Source organism: Atheta coriaria, unplaced genomic scaffold (assembly GCF_025399875.1).
Source record: "Atheta coriaria isolate IRGN ID8LTWV9N9 unplaced genomic scaffold, Caltech_Dcor_3.1 hic_scaffold_1_pilon, whole genome shotgun sequence".
In the NCBI taxonomy this organism is placed as follows: Eukaryota; Metazoa; Arthropoda; class Insecta; order Coleoptera; family Staphylinidae; genus Dalotia; species Dalotia coriaria.
This window is the reverse complement of record NW_027045443.1, coordinates 4,643,230-4,657,765: the sequence shown is the minus strand read 5'-3', so window position 1 is coordinate 4,657,765 and position 14,536 is coordinate 4,643,230. Positions and strand designations below refer to the sequence as shown.

Sequence of the window (14,536 nt, the reverse complement as noted above, 5' to 3'; positions counted from 1 at the left end):
ATTTCCTCTCGAATATAAATATCTTACTCGTGTCTCCTTAAATATATAAATCTACTAGAAAATTTTAATAAAACACTCCTGCGAGCCACGCACCTTGCGCGTTGCTCGCTTCTGCAATTTGGTGTATTGACTGTAAACCGTTTTGTGTTTTGTTTAGAATATCAGTACGGGACAGTTGATTTCGTTACAAGAGGGACGGAGGCCACGGACATTTTGCATGTGAATGTGTGTGCGCTTGCGCGCCACGGTTTGGTCTAGATGGCTTTCTGCATGTATGCAGAATGCACGCTCTCGCAGACGAATTTATATTGACTCTGTAAGCAAAGAGAAACATATGTTTTTTTGTGTGTTGTTTTAGTGGTGATATGGTGAGACTTACAGCATTCTGGATCATCATGGCGCGCTGTTCGCGCATGGTGCGAACAATACTGAGTGGATAGACGGGTTGGCCGGCTTCCATAAGGCACATTGCAGTCTCCATGAGCACGAGCACGCCGGTACGACCAATGCCGGCGCTGCAATGCACGACCACCGGTGGTGAGCCAGTGGAGCGCTGTCGTGCATCACGCACGCGCTCGGTGAACGCGAGAAACTGCGACGGCGAGTCGGGCACGCCGTGGTCCGGCCACGCTACGTATTGCATATGGCGGATGGTGCGCTCGTCGTTCGTCTTCAACGCAAACACAACTTATTAACTCACTAACTCAGAATTTATGAATATTTCACTTGCATTAAATTAATACCATGCATGATTTTCATCGGTTGTAAATAAAAATTTATAAAAATAACTTTACCTTATTGTCGGTGAGGAGAAAATCCCTAAACACAAAACTGCCCGAGTCGTCGGTTTGTTCTGCGGTGCATTTAATCGTAACATTGGTGAGCGACAATGTGTCGTTCAGACTAGGCCAGTATTTTACGCATTTCGCTCGCCCGCGTTCGATGACTGTCGTTAGCATGACGATGAGATCACAGCCGCCTTCCAGCACCATCTGCCAAAAGTCCTCAATCGTGTTCTGGAGCGGACCTTGCGTTGCAATGTAGTTATTCACGACTTCGCTGTTCGCTATCACCATGTTCACATAGTTGGCGTTAATGTAATCCCCAGTCGGTGAGTTATTCACAATCACTCTGGTCGAATCATCTAACAAAACAAATTTTTTAATGAATAATTCACGCGTTAAACATTCAACTTACAAGGTGAAATGTCGCGATAACGATTCTTGTTGACATTTTTCGGCTTGGCGGCTTCATCGCATGTTAAATCCGGATGTTTACGATACAATAACTCATATTGTGAGATAAGCGCACCACTGCCCAGCCCGTCCGCCAGCAGAAGAATACTTTGCTCCAAAGCATTGCTCGGCGATGGCGGGCGCAGAATTTCATCAACGGGTACATATTGATAGGGTGGCTCTTCGTATTCTTCATCGACAATACCATAGAGGGCGTTCGGACGCACGACAAGTGTAAGTTTACCACCGTTCAAGTCACGCGCCTCGTGGATGATCGCAACAACATCGGCGTGCAACGCATGCAGAACATCCTGCCCGTTGATCATCAACAATTGATCGCCTTCGGTGAGTCGCGGATTGCATTTATCCGCAGGTGTGTTGGTGGCGACTCGTGAGACCACTATGGGTACATCGCGCGTCGTGCCGCCTTTCACATTAAAGCCGTACTTGCCCATCTCGTCGGGGAAGATGACGATGGTGACGAGGCCATCATCGGGTGCGCTTTGTGAGACCGGCGAGTGGCTGGCGCTGTACGGCGGGGTGTCGTACAGACCATTCGAGGTCGGTGATGGGGGTTCCTCATCGGCGTAGCTCAACACTCGACCGGCTAGGCCAGGCGAGAAAGGGCCTTCGATAGCGCAGTCGAGGAAACCGCCATCGCTGCGCATGCAGAAATATTTTAGAAATGAGTAATAGAAACTCATTTTTAATCAGAAAGATAAAATATCAAGAAAAATAAAATAAAAAATGACAGATGACAACTTACTCGTCAGATAAATGCGTGTTTTCCGCCCAGGCTTTTCTCGGCTCTTTCGAACCGAGAGATGTCACTTTATTGTCGTATGGGCGTGGAGGACGAGCTGGTGCCGGTAGAATTTTACCTTTGTCTTCCAATGCTGGTGGAGGCGATGCTTTGATCTATAATTTTATATAAAACAGTAAAAAAACGCTTAATATAATAATAAAAACGTACGAAAGTTTTGCTAGGCGATCGAACAAACTTCCTCTCGAGTTTACCGCGTTGCTTAACATCCGCCACGGTCTGAAACTCCGTCCGCCCGGAGTACGTAAACTTCGAGCCCAGCGAAAGCGGAAATCGACGGCGGACTTTCGGCGAGTGCAGCCGAAAGAACGTGTGATGCTCCACGCACGCCTTCCACAGCGTCTTCGACGATCTGTACGTCTCCATGTTAAAACCCAGCAACGTATCGTAGTTCTCCGACTGCACACAATCAAAATCAACATATTTTCAATAAAAATTTTCATTAAAACCTACCAATTCACGGCGTAATTGAATGAAGAACCGTTTACGCTTGAAGGAGATCTTCATGATCTTCGACCATGAGAACGTATTGATGCGAACACAGTTTTGGAACACTACTAGTCCAATGGAAGTCACGCCGAGGCAGATTTCTTTGTCATGGTTATCCTACAATCACAAATTAAAAATCATTTTATATAAGAAAATTGTATTAAAGTGTACCTTAGCTTGGTGTAACTCAACACCGTACATGTCAACGCGTTTCGCGTGGTCTAAAAAGTTGAATTCTGCGTCAGCTGGTAGTTGACCCCTGTGACACAATAATATTTATAGTTTAATACATAATCGATATGAAATTATTTGATTGAAATTTACTTGTGCAGTTTATGTAGTTCAGAAATCTTGCGTTCAAGATCTTCGTTTTGGCCGGGGACAAGTTTCAAATTAGATAGGTAATTGGCAGCGTGTTCGTCAGGTTGATAATCGCCCAATTCAGCTAGAATAATCATAAATCATAAATTGATTCAGCATATGCATTGATGATTCACCCATTGGTGAATTACTAATTTATCGAATTGATAATTTACTCACATTGAACAATGTAGCTGGCCAAAAGACACGCCGTGGACGGCGGTAGATGCAAACGCGATTCGAGAATATCGCGCCGCACCTGCAGGTAGAACTGATAGCGCGTGTATTCCTCCTGCAGTTTACTGGGATCATTTACGTAGAACTTGACGCGAAAATGTAGCACTTTCTCAGCACAACCCCCAAGTTGTTTCTTGATGGATTTATTCAAATCCAACCAACGCTGTTTATTTATGTATATAATTAATTAATATTTGTTTAAAATAATTTATTCTTTGGCTTACCATGCATTCAGGTTTGTTGTTCATGGGAGTGCTGCCATTCTCACTGTATTGTAGGCCAAAGTAATCCTTCTCCACCAACTCCAGGTGCTGGTAGACTTGGTCGAGCAACTGCTGACCCTTTGCGCGCTTCTCCACATGAAAGACGTGCTCGGTGTCGTCGAGAAAGAGCACCTTCAGATCGAATCCTTTGAGTGTGCGGCCGCGCTCGGCGGCGAGTTCGAGCGCGTGCACATTGTAAGTGCCGCTGGAGCTTCCGAAGGTGCGCTCTATCATCTCGTGGACGGACGCGACGGTTGAGCGGCGATGACGACAGATACCTCACCTTGGTGCTCTGTAATTCACGATCGTTCGTGCGTGATTAGATGGATGTACGCATAGTGTCTAGCGACGGTCAGCGCAGCGACTGTGAGGTTAAAACAAATGAGGAGCACTCACCGTTGGCGGTTGTTTAGCGCTGAGGCGCGCTCGCGTTCATGTGAATGCGAAGCCGTCGCACGGGATTCGGAACTATCTCGTTGGTTTCACTGATAACGAATGCGTATCCGCGCGCATCTTGCGGCGGTCAGACGTGCATGGTGTAGGTCCGCGCGCGCCGTCCGAGAAGTTGATTACGCGACCGCCACCAGCACACACCGCGGCTGCTCTCTTCAGCTGCGCTTTGTCCGCGTTTATCAGGCGCACGCGATCATCGTCCATGCACCGCGCACAGCGAGAGCTGACAGAGCTGACACTGCTGACAGCCTTTGTAGGTGTTGAGCGGCTCTGATCGCCGAGACTCTGTCACCGAATGTATACCATAAGTATAAGCGTGAAGCGCTTGCATGCGCGCGCACGATTCGACTCGAACCACTCGAATGTACACGAATCAGAAGAGTAGCGACAGCAAAACTCATTGCAAGAAATAAAAAATTATCAAAATTACGGAAAAGAAAACTTTGTGTGATTAACGTTTAATTTGTATTTTAATAGATGTTTCTATTATAAAAGAAGTGAAGAGTAATTAAGTAAAATATCTCTAAGAGCGAAAAACTAACAAACTAACAACTTGTTGTTTTCATAAATACATTACACTGTCGCCACCTTGCGGTTGATTTTAGAGTTATTAACCAAACATAACCCCAATTATACTTCACGTGTTCGTTTACTTGCTTTCATTTAGTGTAAATAACGTGGTTTGCTTGTTAAAGACTTCAAAACTATTGCTAGTGAATAAATTCTTGTTTAAAATAATGAAGACTAAAAACCAGGATACCGCAGAAGGTTCCCCACCCAAGAAAGCAAAACTTTCCACCCCTGCAAAGCCGAATAATAAATCAGTTAAAAAACCCGCACAGAACACCGGTGGTAAAAAGTTTGAAAAGTCCAACAAAAATGCCGCAAACGCGAATAGCAAGTTTAATAAGAACCCAAAACCCCCATATGATAAAGTAAAAAACGCAAAGAATGCCAAAGGCGCGCTGCAAGAGAAACCCGCCGACTGGAATGAGTTTAAAAAGGAGAAGAAAGAACTCCGGCTGAAGCGCAAAGCCACCCGTAGTCTCATCGACGTCATCACCAAGGCGAAAGCAATCGGTGAACAAATCCGCGTGAAGAAGATGGAAGGCGAACAGCGCACGAAACTTATCAAGGAACTGCATCAACTGCTTGGAAATCAGGGGAATTATGTTAAGTTTGTTCTTTCACATGATATGGCCAGGATTGTGCAGTATATGTTAAAGTTTGGTTCTGCACAAATTAGAGATGAGATATCTTCAGTAAGTTTATCAAAATTATAATATTCAAATGTGTAATGCATGATTTGACTTTTGAATTCAGGAAATTATCCCATCCACCGTCATAATGCTACAGTCAAAATACGGAAAATTTGTCGTCAAGCGCATGTTGAAGTACAGCAATCAAGAAATTCGCTCGAAATGCATCCAGGCCTTCTACGGGAATGCCGTGAAGCTCTGCACTCATGCAGTGAGCGCTCCTGTGTTCGAATACGCCTACAGCGAGTTTGCAACGCCGGCGGATAAAGTAAACTTGATCCAAGAATTCTTCGGCGATGTGTACAAGCAGACGAAGGACACCAGCGTTAAGCACCTGCGGGATGTATACAAACACAGCAAAGACATCAAGGCGGCTGCGCTGAGCACAACCAAAGCAAACCTGCAACGAATATTAAACAAAGATTTACTGGATTCTGGTCTTGTGCAGACTGTGATCGCACAGTTTTTGAGCGAGTGTAACGTTGAAGATCGCACTGAGTTGATCTCACAATTATCCCCGCATATTGTTGTTTTGAGTAACAGTAAAGACGGTGCTAAAGCCGCCATGGTTTGTTTCTGGCATGGAACAAATAAAGATAGAAAAGTAAGTACATTGTTTATTGATCACGCAAAACGACAAATTTAAATATTTCCGAGCAAGTTTTTTGTATTACACAAGTGAATTTGTGGTTAATGTTTAAATTTGGGGATCTGGATGAGAAAAGCGGACAAGGTGACGTGACGTTTAAGCTGGATCAGCGGGATCCATCTTCTTTTCCTTCTTAGCGGCGCGTGCGCGCTTCTTTTTCTGCTTGTTGGGTCGTGCTGTTGGTTTTTTCACCGGCGTGACCACGACCTTTTTGGCGGCGCACTTCTTCTTTGCCGCGGGCTTCGCACATTTTCTAAGTGCATCCGCGTATTTACGCTTGCGCTCTTCGTATTTGCGCGTAATATATGCGGCTTTCAGCGAGCGGAAGGTTCGTATAAAGCGTATATAACGCGTACACCTCTTGCAGAGTGGTTTCTGCGGAGCAGAATCGGGTGCTCTTGGCGACATGTTTTTCTCAGAAAACGGTAGATTTGTGTGAATCAACGTTCGACAATTTTTTTTATAATACACAAAAACAAAAAATGCACAAACAAATTTACACAGGCGACTAGTTTTTCTTAAAATTTCTTAAAAAATTCATGCTTGGCCATGATTTTAACTTATTTTGTTTCCAGGCAGCAATGAAAGCAATCAAAGAGCACGTAGTTGAGATGTGCAAACATGAACACGCTCACACCGCAATTATCTGTCTGTTGGACTCAGCTGACGACACCGTGTTGTTAAACAAAGCCATCTTGGCCGAGATAATCAACAAATCCGAAGAATTAATTGTCGACGATTGGGGCCGACGTGTATTGGCATGGATTGTCGCTCCCGGCGACCGCAAACAGTTTCATCCTCAGTTTATAAACGAACTGGAACAAGGTAGAAAGGAATCTACCTGTAAGAAAGACACAGAGGTGCGTCGCAAGGAAATCATCGATCATTGCGCCAAACCCCTCCTGCAGAAAATCGCCGAGTTGCCGAAGACGTGGTGTCTGGATGCCAAAGCTCTACTCGTCACTGCGCAAGTGCTTAGGAATGACACAGTGATGGAGAATGCCGGCGAGGCATTCAAAGGTTTCGCTCAGCTTGTAGTTGAAGAGGTGCAAGCAGATGGACAGCTGTACATCGAGAACAGCGGTGTTAATATGTCGCTTAAAAAGTTGATCCAGAATGACAAAAATATTCAGGGTGATGATACTCTTGGCGCAGCAATCGTCAACTGCTTAACTGATGATATTGTAAGCACCATATTAAAAATAGTTTATTGTTGATTGCCTAATCATCTGTGGTTTGTTTCAGGTTCAATCTTGGGTGAAACTGAACAGAGGCTGCTTCCTCCTGGCTGACATCTACTCAAACAACAAGCTATCCACACAGGAACAACTTAAAACACTTCTAGAACCCTGCGTGAAATTGCTGAAGACACAAAAGACGAAAGGATCCGAGATTCTGTTGAATAAACTTGCTTAAGTTGCAATCATTTTTCATAATAAATTTCACAAACAAAATCCACGCGTTTTCATGTTTATAGTGCCTAATTATTTACTAGTTTCTATCTAAGAATAAAACAAATTAATCTTTAAATAAATCTTTGACATTTACTGATGTCAGGGTGCCACTGGCACTCTTATTCTGCTCCTGAGTGGCACTCTTGAATGCACTGGTCAATGCACCATCAAGATCATCTTTGCTTTCAGCCATTTGTGCTTCCCTTTCCTTCTTCAGGATATCCAATGCTTCTGTATACAGCTGATCAGACTCACATTGTCCTGCTCCATATTGACCCTCTAGTTTTTTATAGGTTTTAATGAATTTCTGTGTGAAACTTGGTGTGTGTTGATTCAGTAGATGTACTGTTCCTACTCTGCCTAGATTTTTGTGCAGCTGACTGCAAAATAACCAATAATTACACTTGATTTAATAAAAAAAAATTGATGTAAAGTGATTTACGCTCTGATTTTGTCTGCTTCATAGAAAATTTCTTTAATCTGCATGTTGGGCACTGGTCGATCATAACGCGGTTCTTCTTTGGGTGGAAAAGCTTCATAGACATCAAACCACAGTGGCCTTTCAGTGTATTGTAAGGCTCCTGACTGAATTAAACCTCGAGTCCTGTGAAGTTCTCTTTTGATTAAAACTGTTTTATGAAATGATTGTTAAACGTACCTAGTGTAAATTGTTCCGATCTTTTCTAATCTGCTATTTGCCATTATTATTAACTAATTGTATAACAATGATCTTAGTTATTTCTTGCGTTTTGCTTAAGAATCTTGGTTAAATTCACGTTTAATTATGATTTGGATGTGAGGTTACATAGCAAGAGGTAAGAAGTGGGAGAAAACAAAAAGTATGAAATTCAAATTGATATTTGAATTTAAACGGAAATATCTTGCGATTTCTTTAATAAAAACGTGTAATGTAATCTGTGAGCTGATATTAGTGTGTACTGGAAACAAAAAACAAGAATACACATTCTTTTCTTCTGGATAAAGTTAATTACAAAGTCTTAGCGACACTCAAAAACAATACGCAAGACAAAGAACAAAGTTTGCAAACTATCGCACACCGTAAACGTACGAAACGCGTTTTGCAAAAAGGCGCGAGCTTACCGGTACCAGAGTGAAGAAAAACACGTGCTCGTCTGTACGAAGTTAACGATTAACATCCATCATGCTCGACTTTGTTCATTCATTAAGGGCGCTGGCCAAATTGGAGCAAGTCCACACGGATAACCACGTATTCAAACTGCATTACAAGTTTACCGCATGCATTCTGCTCTTCTTCTCGTTGTTGCTCACCTCCAAGCAATACTTCGGCGATCCGATCGACTGCAAAGTGGACATCGCCGAGAAATCTCAGGTGAACACTTTCTGCTGGACTCATGGCACCTACATCCTGCTTAAAACCCAGCATAAAAAATGTAAGTAACATTGATTAAATTATGTTTCAAGATGTTTAAAGACACATTTTCATTCTTAGATGGACTTTTGAGTGGCTTGGGAACTCCAGTACCTCCTGCTACACCTCATGATCAAAGATATCCGGCCACCAAGACCAACAACAATGGTTTCATTGTCCAGAAGTATTACCAGTGGGTGTGCATGTTCTTCTGCTTCCAGGCACTGCTATTCTACATTCCTCACTATCTTTGGAAGACTTGGGAGGCTGGCAGGATGAGACTGCTGGTGAAGGATCTTGGTGGACCTCTGGTTACATCCAACTGGAATAACGAGAACAAGATGCGGATCGTGAACTATTTGATATGTCGCAAATATGCTCACAATTACTACACGCTCAGGTTCACTTTGTGTGAAATTCTAAACTTTTGCAATGTTGTAAGTTTTTTTTTTAAATCAAATTTAATTTTAAAATGCAAATAGTGATAATGCAATATTTTAAACAGTTCTTACAAATCTTCCTCACGGATTGGTTACTCTCTGGATATTTCATCACTTATGGCTATGACCTGCTGGTACAAACCGATATCAATCCAATGACGCTGGTGTTCCCGAAGTTGGCGAAGTGCGAGTACCGCTTCTACGGCATGAGCGGCAGCGAGCAGAACAGCGACGCATTGTGCCTCCTGCCGTTGAACGTCGTCAATGAGAAACTCTTCATCTTCTTGTGGTTCTGGTTCCTGCTGTTGGCGATTCTCTCAGCGTATCAAATGCTGTACCGTTCGTGCATGTTAGTATCGCGCACCATTCGCGAGAAGATGCTGCGCGCGCGCTGTCGCTACCTCAGCCAGAAGACGACTGATATTATCATCGACAACTTCTCCTACGGCGATCTTTTCTTCCTTGACCTGTTGTCGAAGAACGTCAACCCGATTATCTACAAGGAGCTTATCCTTGACATCGCCAACGCCATGGCCGACCGCCATATTGGTTTCGACCCTGAGGTCACCGCCATTGTTGTCTAAGCGCAAAATTTGCTACTTTTTCTCGTTTAAATGTATAACAAATGTTACATTAGTTCTAGGCAGTTAGTGTTCTTGAAAGCAGGAGTAAGTCTGTTCATTTGACTTACCGACTGCTTTAAAGACATGCATATTCTACGATTCTCATATTTATTTTCTATTTGGAATAACTAACGTAATGAGATCTCAGTTGTTTTGAGATTGACTCTAGGTTTAGATACATTTCGAATACGATACGTATTTTTATATGTTCGAGCGAACCAAGACTGATCGAATTACCTCACGTTAAATGTGTTGCGATTTCTTTGATATATGCGAAGTTGTGATTCTCAAATCATTCCAGTATTAATATATTACAATTATGCAGCAAAGAGACGTGGAAATATAGTGCGTTTATTCACTGCCTATCAGATTCACATTGTTTTATTACTAAAAAGGGTTTACATTATCATTATTTTTAAAAGTAAGTGCATGAATACCAAAGCATAAATGATTCTATCAGCAAATTGCTTAACCAGAGCATCCTCTACAGCCACAGTGGACACACTCTACAATCCGCCCCTGTGCAATAAATTAAATTAGTGTAATGTTAACTTTTTAGAAATTTAGGACTTACCTCTTCCAATTTGCCTTTTGGTACTCTGCAAATGCAGTTAGTGCCAAAGTTGGTGTCTCTGGTTTGTATGCACCTAAGACAACATAGATTCTCATAGCCAGATTTTTTCCACTTGGCTATGAGGTTGGCATCTGCAATTTTCTCATCAATGCAGAAATTATACAATTCCCTGCTGATTGCTTTGCGTCTGTGGAATAAATCATAAATGTATCTGCTCTTCTGATGGTGCACTTTGAAGATGGGCCAGAGAGACTCCTGCTTGCGTTTGCCTTCGTGTGATTCCTTCTCAGCTAAGTAAAAAATTTGTTTGATTATCTTAAATGAAATGGATTTTTATGTTAAACATGTACCTCTTCTCATTTTTTCGTCCAGTTCATCCAGAGTCGGTTCGATTAGCTCCCAGCCTTCAGGAGGCTGCTTCTTGCTGCGTCGTACCTTAGGCATTTTATAAGAGGAAGTTAAATAATTATAATTTAGCAGTCAATTTTCGATGGTTGCACTTCAAAACTCTGCTTTATTTAATAGCAATCCAAAGTGTTTGTCAGGTTAAGTTGTGAGACTGACAGTCGAGCAGGCAGTCAGGCGGGCAGTCAAACGCAGTCCAGCGAGCAGTCAAACGCAATTCAGCGGGCAGTCTTCGCAACTTTGCACAGGATAATCATATTACCATCGATTGTAATGGTTTAAAATATATCAGAATTATAAACAAATTCCAAGGTAATCTGCACCACAAGTTTCTACAATAAACAAAAGAGTCTTTGGTTTAGATTATATTTCTTCATATGAAACACGTGTAAAAGAATCAAATACATTCTTGTATAAAACTGTTTGTAAAGTAACAATTATTCAATTCGTTGCAAAAGCACATTTCTCATTATAATCACTGTAAAATACAAATTACTTGCAAATATTTTGTAACAGGTAAGTATAAAAATAGTATGGCAGTCTTTTTGTCGTCAAATTTTGTCACAATTTTATACAATTGATAATTCTAGGCTTATTAACTACTATGTACATATTCATTAATCTCAGATTTCAAAGATATTAATCTAGTCTATAAACTACTAGGTATATCTTTACGTTAATCGTTTACCAAGGTACGTATCAAGGCACGACCTGCATAAGAAAATTATTTTGTTCGTTGCTCATTCTGTAGTAATAAAACCCAATAAAATCAAATTGGTTTGGTGTCAGTCTCGCTCTCATAGTTGCACTGGAACTGTTCAGCCAGAATAAATATATTCTGAGTGTCGAATTTACGCACCTGAATTAATCGAGCTTTGCATTAGTTGCTTTAATTCAGGATAAGATGAATTGCTGGAGCACAATTCGTTTTTTCCTGCGTCTGCGCGTTCTGCTTCAACGTCGGAGTCCTCACCGTCACTCACTGCGCGAATTTGCACCACCAATGGTCGGCGCTCTTCATCACAACTCGATTCTGACGATGATGTGCCATCCAGCTCCTCGATGTGTAGTCCCTGACGCAGCGACTTCATCACTAACTCATCATTCAGATCCATGTTGTTTGTGACGACCATATTGAATTTCGACTCGGAGATTGTCACCGAGACATTTTCGTCTTCGCTGCCTGATTTGAGACAAGGTATCACAAGTCGGCCATTACTCAAAAGTGCGTTGATATGCTGGCCATCAAGGCCGGCATTTCCAGCACGCCGATTCATGTTTGGTGCAAATTGCTTAGCGTCTAATACATTAAGCAGCTGCTGGCCGAAATGCGAGTCTAAACTGGTACTGCTTTCGCGTTTACTACCACCCTTGCTAAGTTTCTTACCCAACACATCGCGACATGGCCGGCGAAAATCACGCTTTCGCCGGCAACTATTACGATAGCGTCGTGTATTTACCTTACGTGTTGCTTTCACCTCGGCAATCTGCACGCTCAACTGGCTGTCCCCGGAATTCCGCCGGCTTTCAATACTCACGTGTCGTACGCTGTAACTCATTTCCGAATCAATTGAATGATTATTACTGGATGCCGAGCCGGTTACCTCGTTGGGGACGGCACCACGTCGACTCACCAATCGTGGTAAGTTAGCCGCCCAGGTTGTGCTGAGCTCATTACTCGCCGCTGAATTTAAATCGAAGTGTAAACCAACCGGGTCGGTGTGATTTTGACACTCGATTGAAATGCGTCCGCCTTGATTGAACATGCGACGCTTAGCAAAAGCCTTCGCGATGATTTTATGCTTTTGTAGTTTCATCGGCTCGTCAATCTCGCAGTGAAATTTCCGACGGATGTATCGCGCCCATGCGTGTAACGTTGCACCGCACCATATCCACGACGCCATTGCTATTCCAGAACCAAAGACCGCAATCAACTGCAGTTGTAGCATTGCCACACTCGGACGACTTTCTTGTCGGCAATAGGAGTAATCATTACTCAAACTCGTCAATTTACACCTGAAACAACAAAGTATTAAATATTGCAATAGAAAATCAAGAAAACAAATAAATAACTTACAAAATATAATGGTATAAGCTGCGTTCCCAGTTGGCTGTGTTGATAGCTCGATAACCATGATAGAAAAACGTAATGATACAAAACACCAGCATAAACAAAGCGAAAACTCCCATCCGGACGATGTTTGAACGAATTTTACGACTTGAATGCTCCGAGATAATCTCACGACTTTCTATCTTCACTCTAATCAACAGAATCAACCCTCGGATGATAATATAACCAGCCACTAGAATCGCAGCTGCTAACGGAGTCAATAACAAGCCCATTCTGGCTGCTGTATTGACAAAGCCAACGAAACAAATCCCCGTAACGTAGTCGCCGTCAATTTCCCCAAGCGCCATTGTCGTGATGGTCAACATCAACGGTAAACTCCACGCAACTAGATGAAAGTATGCCTTTTTCTTATCAACGCGTTCCTGGATCTTTCCCAGAGCTTGCAGGGAGCTCATATGCCATGCATAAGCAAATATCACAAACCATACCATTCCAGCGATAAGGAAATAGTAAACCATGACAAAGACGATGACGCAGGATAGGTTTTCGGTTGCACTCGGCTCGGATTTACGCAGCGTGAAATCTTTCTTGCATACAACATCTTCGCGTGTTTCATAGCCGAGGAACTGCACCAGCCAGCCGCTGTATGACACGAAGAAGCAGATGTTGATGTAGAAGATCGCCAACGCCGGGTATTTATTCGCTGTCTTCCAGTCGATCATAAACGTGACGATTGTGAACAAGTTGAAGGTGATACACAGTAAAACGCAATATCCAACCAGTTTATGGATTTGATATTGTTCATTTTCTGTGTAGAATGCATCCTTGCACCTTAATCCACAACCTTCAATATCTAGACAAAGAAAATTAGTGATTAGTTGTATAAAAATGATTAGAAACATGCTGATTTGTGTATTACCTTGATAAAACCAATCTGGATGATCTGTCCGAACCAAAGGCTCCATGCAAAAGCCTGTAGTGTTGAATTTGAGCTCATGAATATCATTTTTACACCTTGATGGAAACAGTTGTTCATCCTCACAGCGCATAAAGTCGGGAAATATCGTCGTGTTGTATAAAATTCGGCACGGGCCCATTGTGATCTTACACATCTCCTTGCTGGGCAGGTGCACCATGTCATTCTTGCACTTGGGCATGTACAGCGCGCACAGAAAGGGTTGTATGACCGCCCAGCACTTTGGAATGAAGCGTAGATATTGATACATCGCGAGTTTTTCTTGCACTTCCTCCTGGCTCTTCAGGTCGGTGAGGTTGAGCGATGTGGAATCGTACGGCAGCTTCGCGCCCATGCATGTTGTGTAGTTCAGTGGGACACATTTCGCTGGACGCGGGCAGTAATCCAGGTTTAAGTCCAGCAGAGACTTGTCGAATCTCTCGGGGGAATGGCGCACGTAGGGGAAGTAGTCGTTGGCGGTGGCGTTCGTCGTGTTGATCACGCCGCAGCGCACGACCGCTGCGAGCAACAGCACCAGCAGCATTTCGTCACGAGAACCACGACAACATTGAAGTCTTACGGCGTCGTTCGCGTGCAGTTTTCCTTCTTGGAAGACATGCCAGTTAAGCTCTGGTTGCGCTTTTGCCTTCGGTTTAACTGCTTTTGTTGCGCAGAAGCTGCTGAGTGAGAGAGAGAGCGCGGGACCACCCGCGTGCTGGAATGCGGATACTGGCCATAAATAGACGAAGAAGCCGGCCACCCCAGAGATGTTTATTAAAAGACATTTTGCGTACAAATTGCGAGCAATAAACGACCAACATGCTCAAAAATAACCTGTTTACTGCATTGCAAGTGA

At 43.0% G+C, this 14,536-nt stretch overlaps 6 protein-coding genes across 6 annotated transcripts; 2 read left to right on the top strand and 4 right to left on the bottom strand.

Moving 5' to 3' along the window:
* Window positions 1–50: 50 nt before the first annotated feature.
* Ptpmeg (protein tyrosine phosphatase Meg) lies at window positions 51–4,154 on the bottom strand. The gene is made up of 12 exons (XM_065309907.1): window positions 3,804–4,154; window positions 3,369–3,699; window positions 3,088–3,307; window positions 2,872–2,992; window positions 2,719–2,806; window positions 2,512–2,664; window positions 2,209–2,457; window positions 2,002–2,153; window positions 1,198–1,895; window positions 795–1,144; window positions 380–670; window positions 51–314 (listed from the first exon to the last, which is right to left on the bottom strand). The coding sequence occupies exons 2-12, from the start codon at window positions 3,639–3,641 to the stop codon at window positions 255–257; spliced, it is 2,655 nt and encodes an 884-aa protein (XP_065165979.1). The 5' UTR covers window positions 3,642–3,699; window positions 3,804–4,154; the 3' UTR covers window positions 51–254.
* A 309-nt stretch (window positions 4,155–4,463) lies between these two features.
* On the top strand, window positions 4,464–7,222 carry peng (Pumilio and CPL domain-containing protein penguin). Its single transcript, XM_065309962.1, has 4 exons — window positions 4,464–5,122; window positions 5,184–5,723; window positions 6,344–6,952; window positions 7,014–7,222. The coding sequence occupies exons 1-4, from the start codon at window positions 4,598–4,600 to the stop codon at window positions 7,182–7,184; spliced, it is 1,845 nt and encodes a 614-aa protein (XP_065166034.1). The 5' UTR covers window positions 4,464–4,597; the 3' UTR covers window positions 7,185–7,222.
* On the bottom strand, window positions 7,181–8,041 carry mRpS23 (mitochondrial ribosomal protein S23). Its single transcript, XM_065310072.1, has 3 exons — window positions 7,881–8,041; window positions 7,665–7,826; window positions 7,181–7,602 (listed from the first exon to the last, which is right to left on the bottom strand). Exons 1-3 carry the CDS (start codon window positions 7,922–7,924, stop codon window positions 7,287–7,289), a joined length of 522 nt encoding a protein of 173 aa, XP_065166144.1. The 5' UTR covers window positions 7,925–8,041; the 3' UTR covers window positions 7,181–7,286.
* An 86-nt stretch (window positions 8,042–8,127) lies between these two features.
* LOC135797583 (innexin inx2-like) lies at window positions 8,128–9,985 on the top strand. The gene is made up of 3 exons (XM_065310027.1): window positions 8,128–8,634; window positions 8,694–9,049; window positions 9,118–9,985. Exons 1-3 carry the CDS (start codon window positions 8,385–8,387, stop codon window positions 9,634–9,636), a joined length of 1,125 nt encoding a protein of 374 aa, XP_065166099.1. The 5' UTR covers window positions 8,128–8,384; the 3' UTR covers window positions 9,637–9,985.
* Window positions 9,986–10,040: 55 nt separating this feature from the next.
* l(1)10Bb (BUD31-like protein) lies at window positions 10,041–10,812 on the bottom strand. The gene is made up of 3 exons (XM_065310084.1): window positions 10,600–10,812; window positions 10,250–10,539; window positions 10,041–10,194 (listed from the first exon to the last, which is right to left on the bottom strand). Exons 1-3 carry the CDS (start codon window positions 10,691–10,693, stop codon window positions 10,144–10,146), a joined length of 435 nt encoding a protein of 144 aa, XP_065166156.1. The 5' UTR covers window positions 10,694–10,812; the 3' UTR covers window positions 10,041–10,143.
* A 194-nt stretch (window positions 10,813–11,006) lies between these two features.
* smo (smoothened, frizzled class receptor) lies at window positions 11,007–14,500 on the bottom strand. The gene is made up of 3 exons (XM_065309913.1): window positions 13,645–14,500; window positions 12,732–13,578; window positions 11,007–12,670 (listed from the first exon to the last, which is right to left on the bottom strand). The coding sequence occupies exons 1-3, from the start codon at window positions 14,222–14,224 to the stop codon at window positions 11,506–11,508; spliced, it is 2,592 nt and encodes an 863-aa protein (XP_065165985.1). The 5' UTR covers window positions 14,225–14,500; the 3' UTR covers window positions 11,007–11,505.
* Window positions 14,501–14,536: the final 36 nt, after the last annotated feature.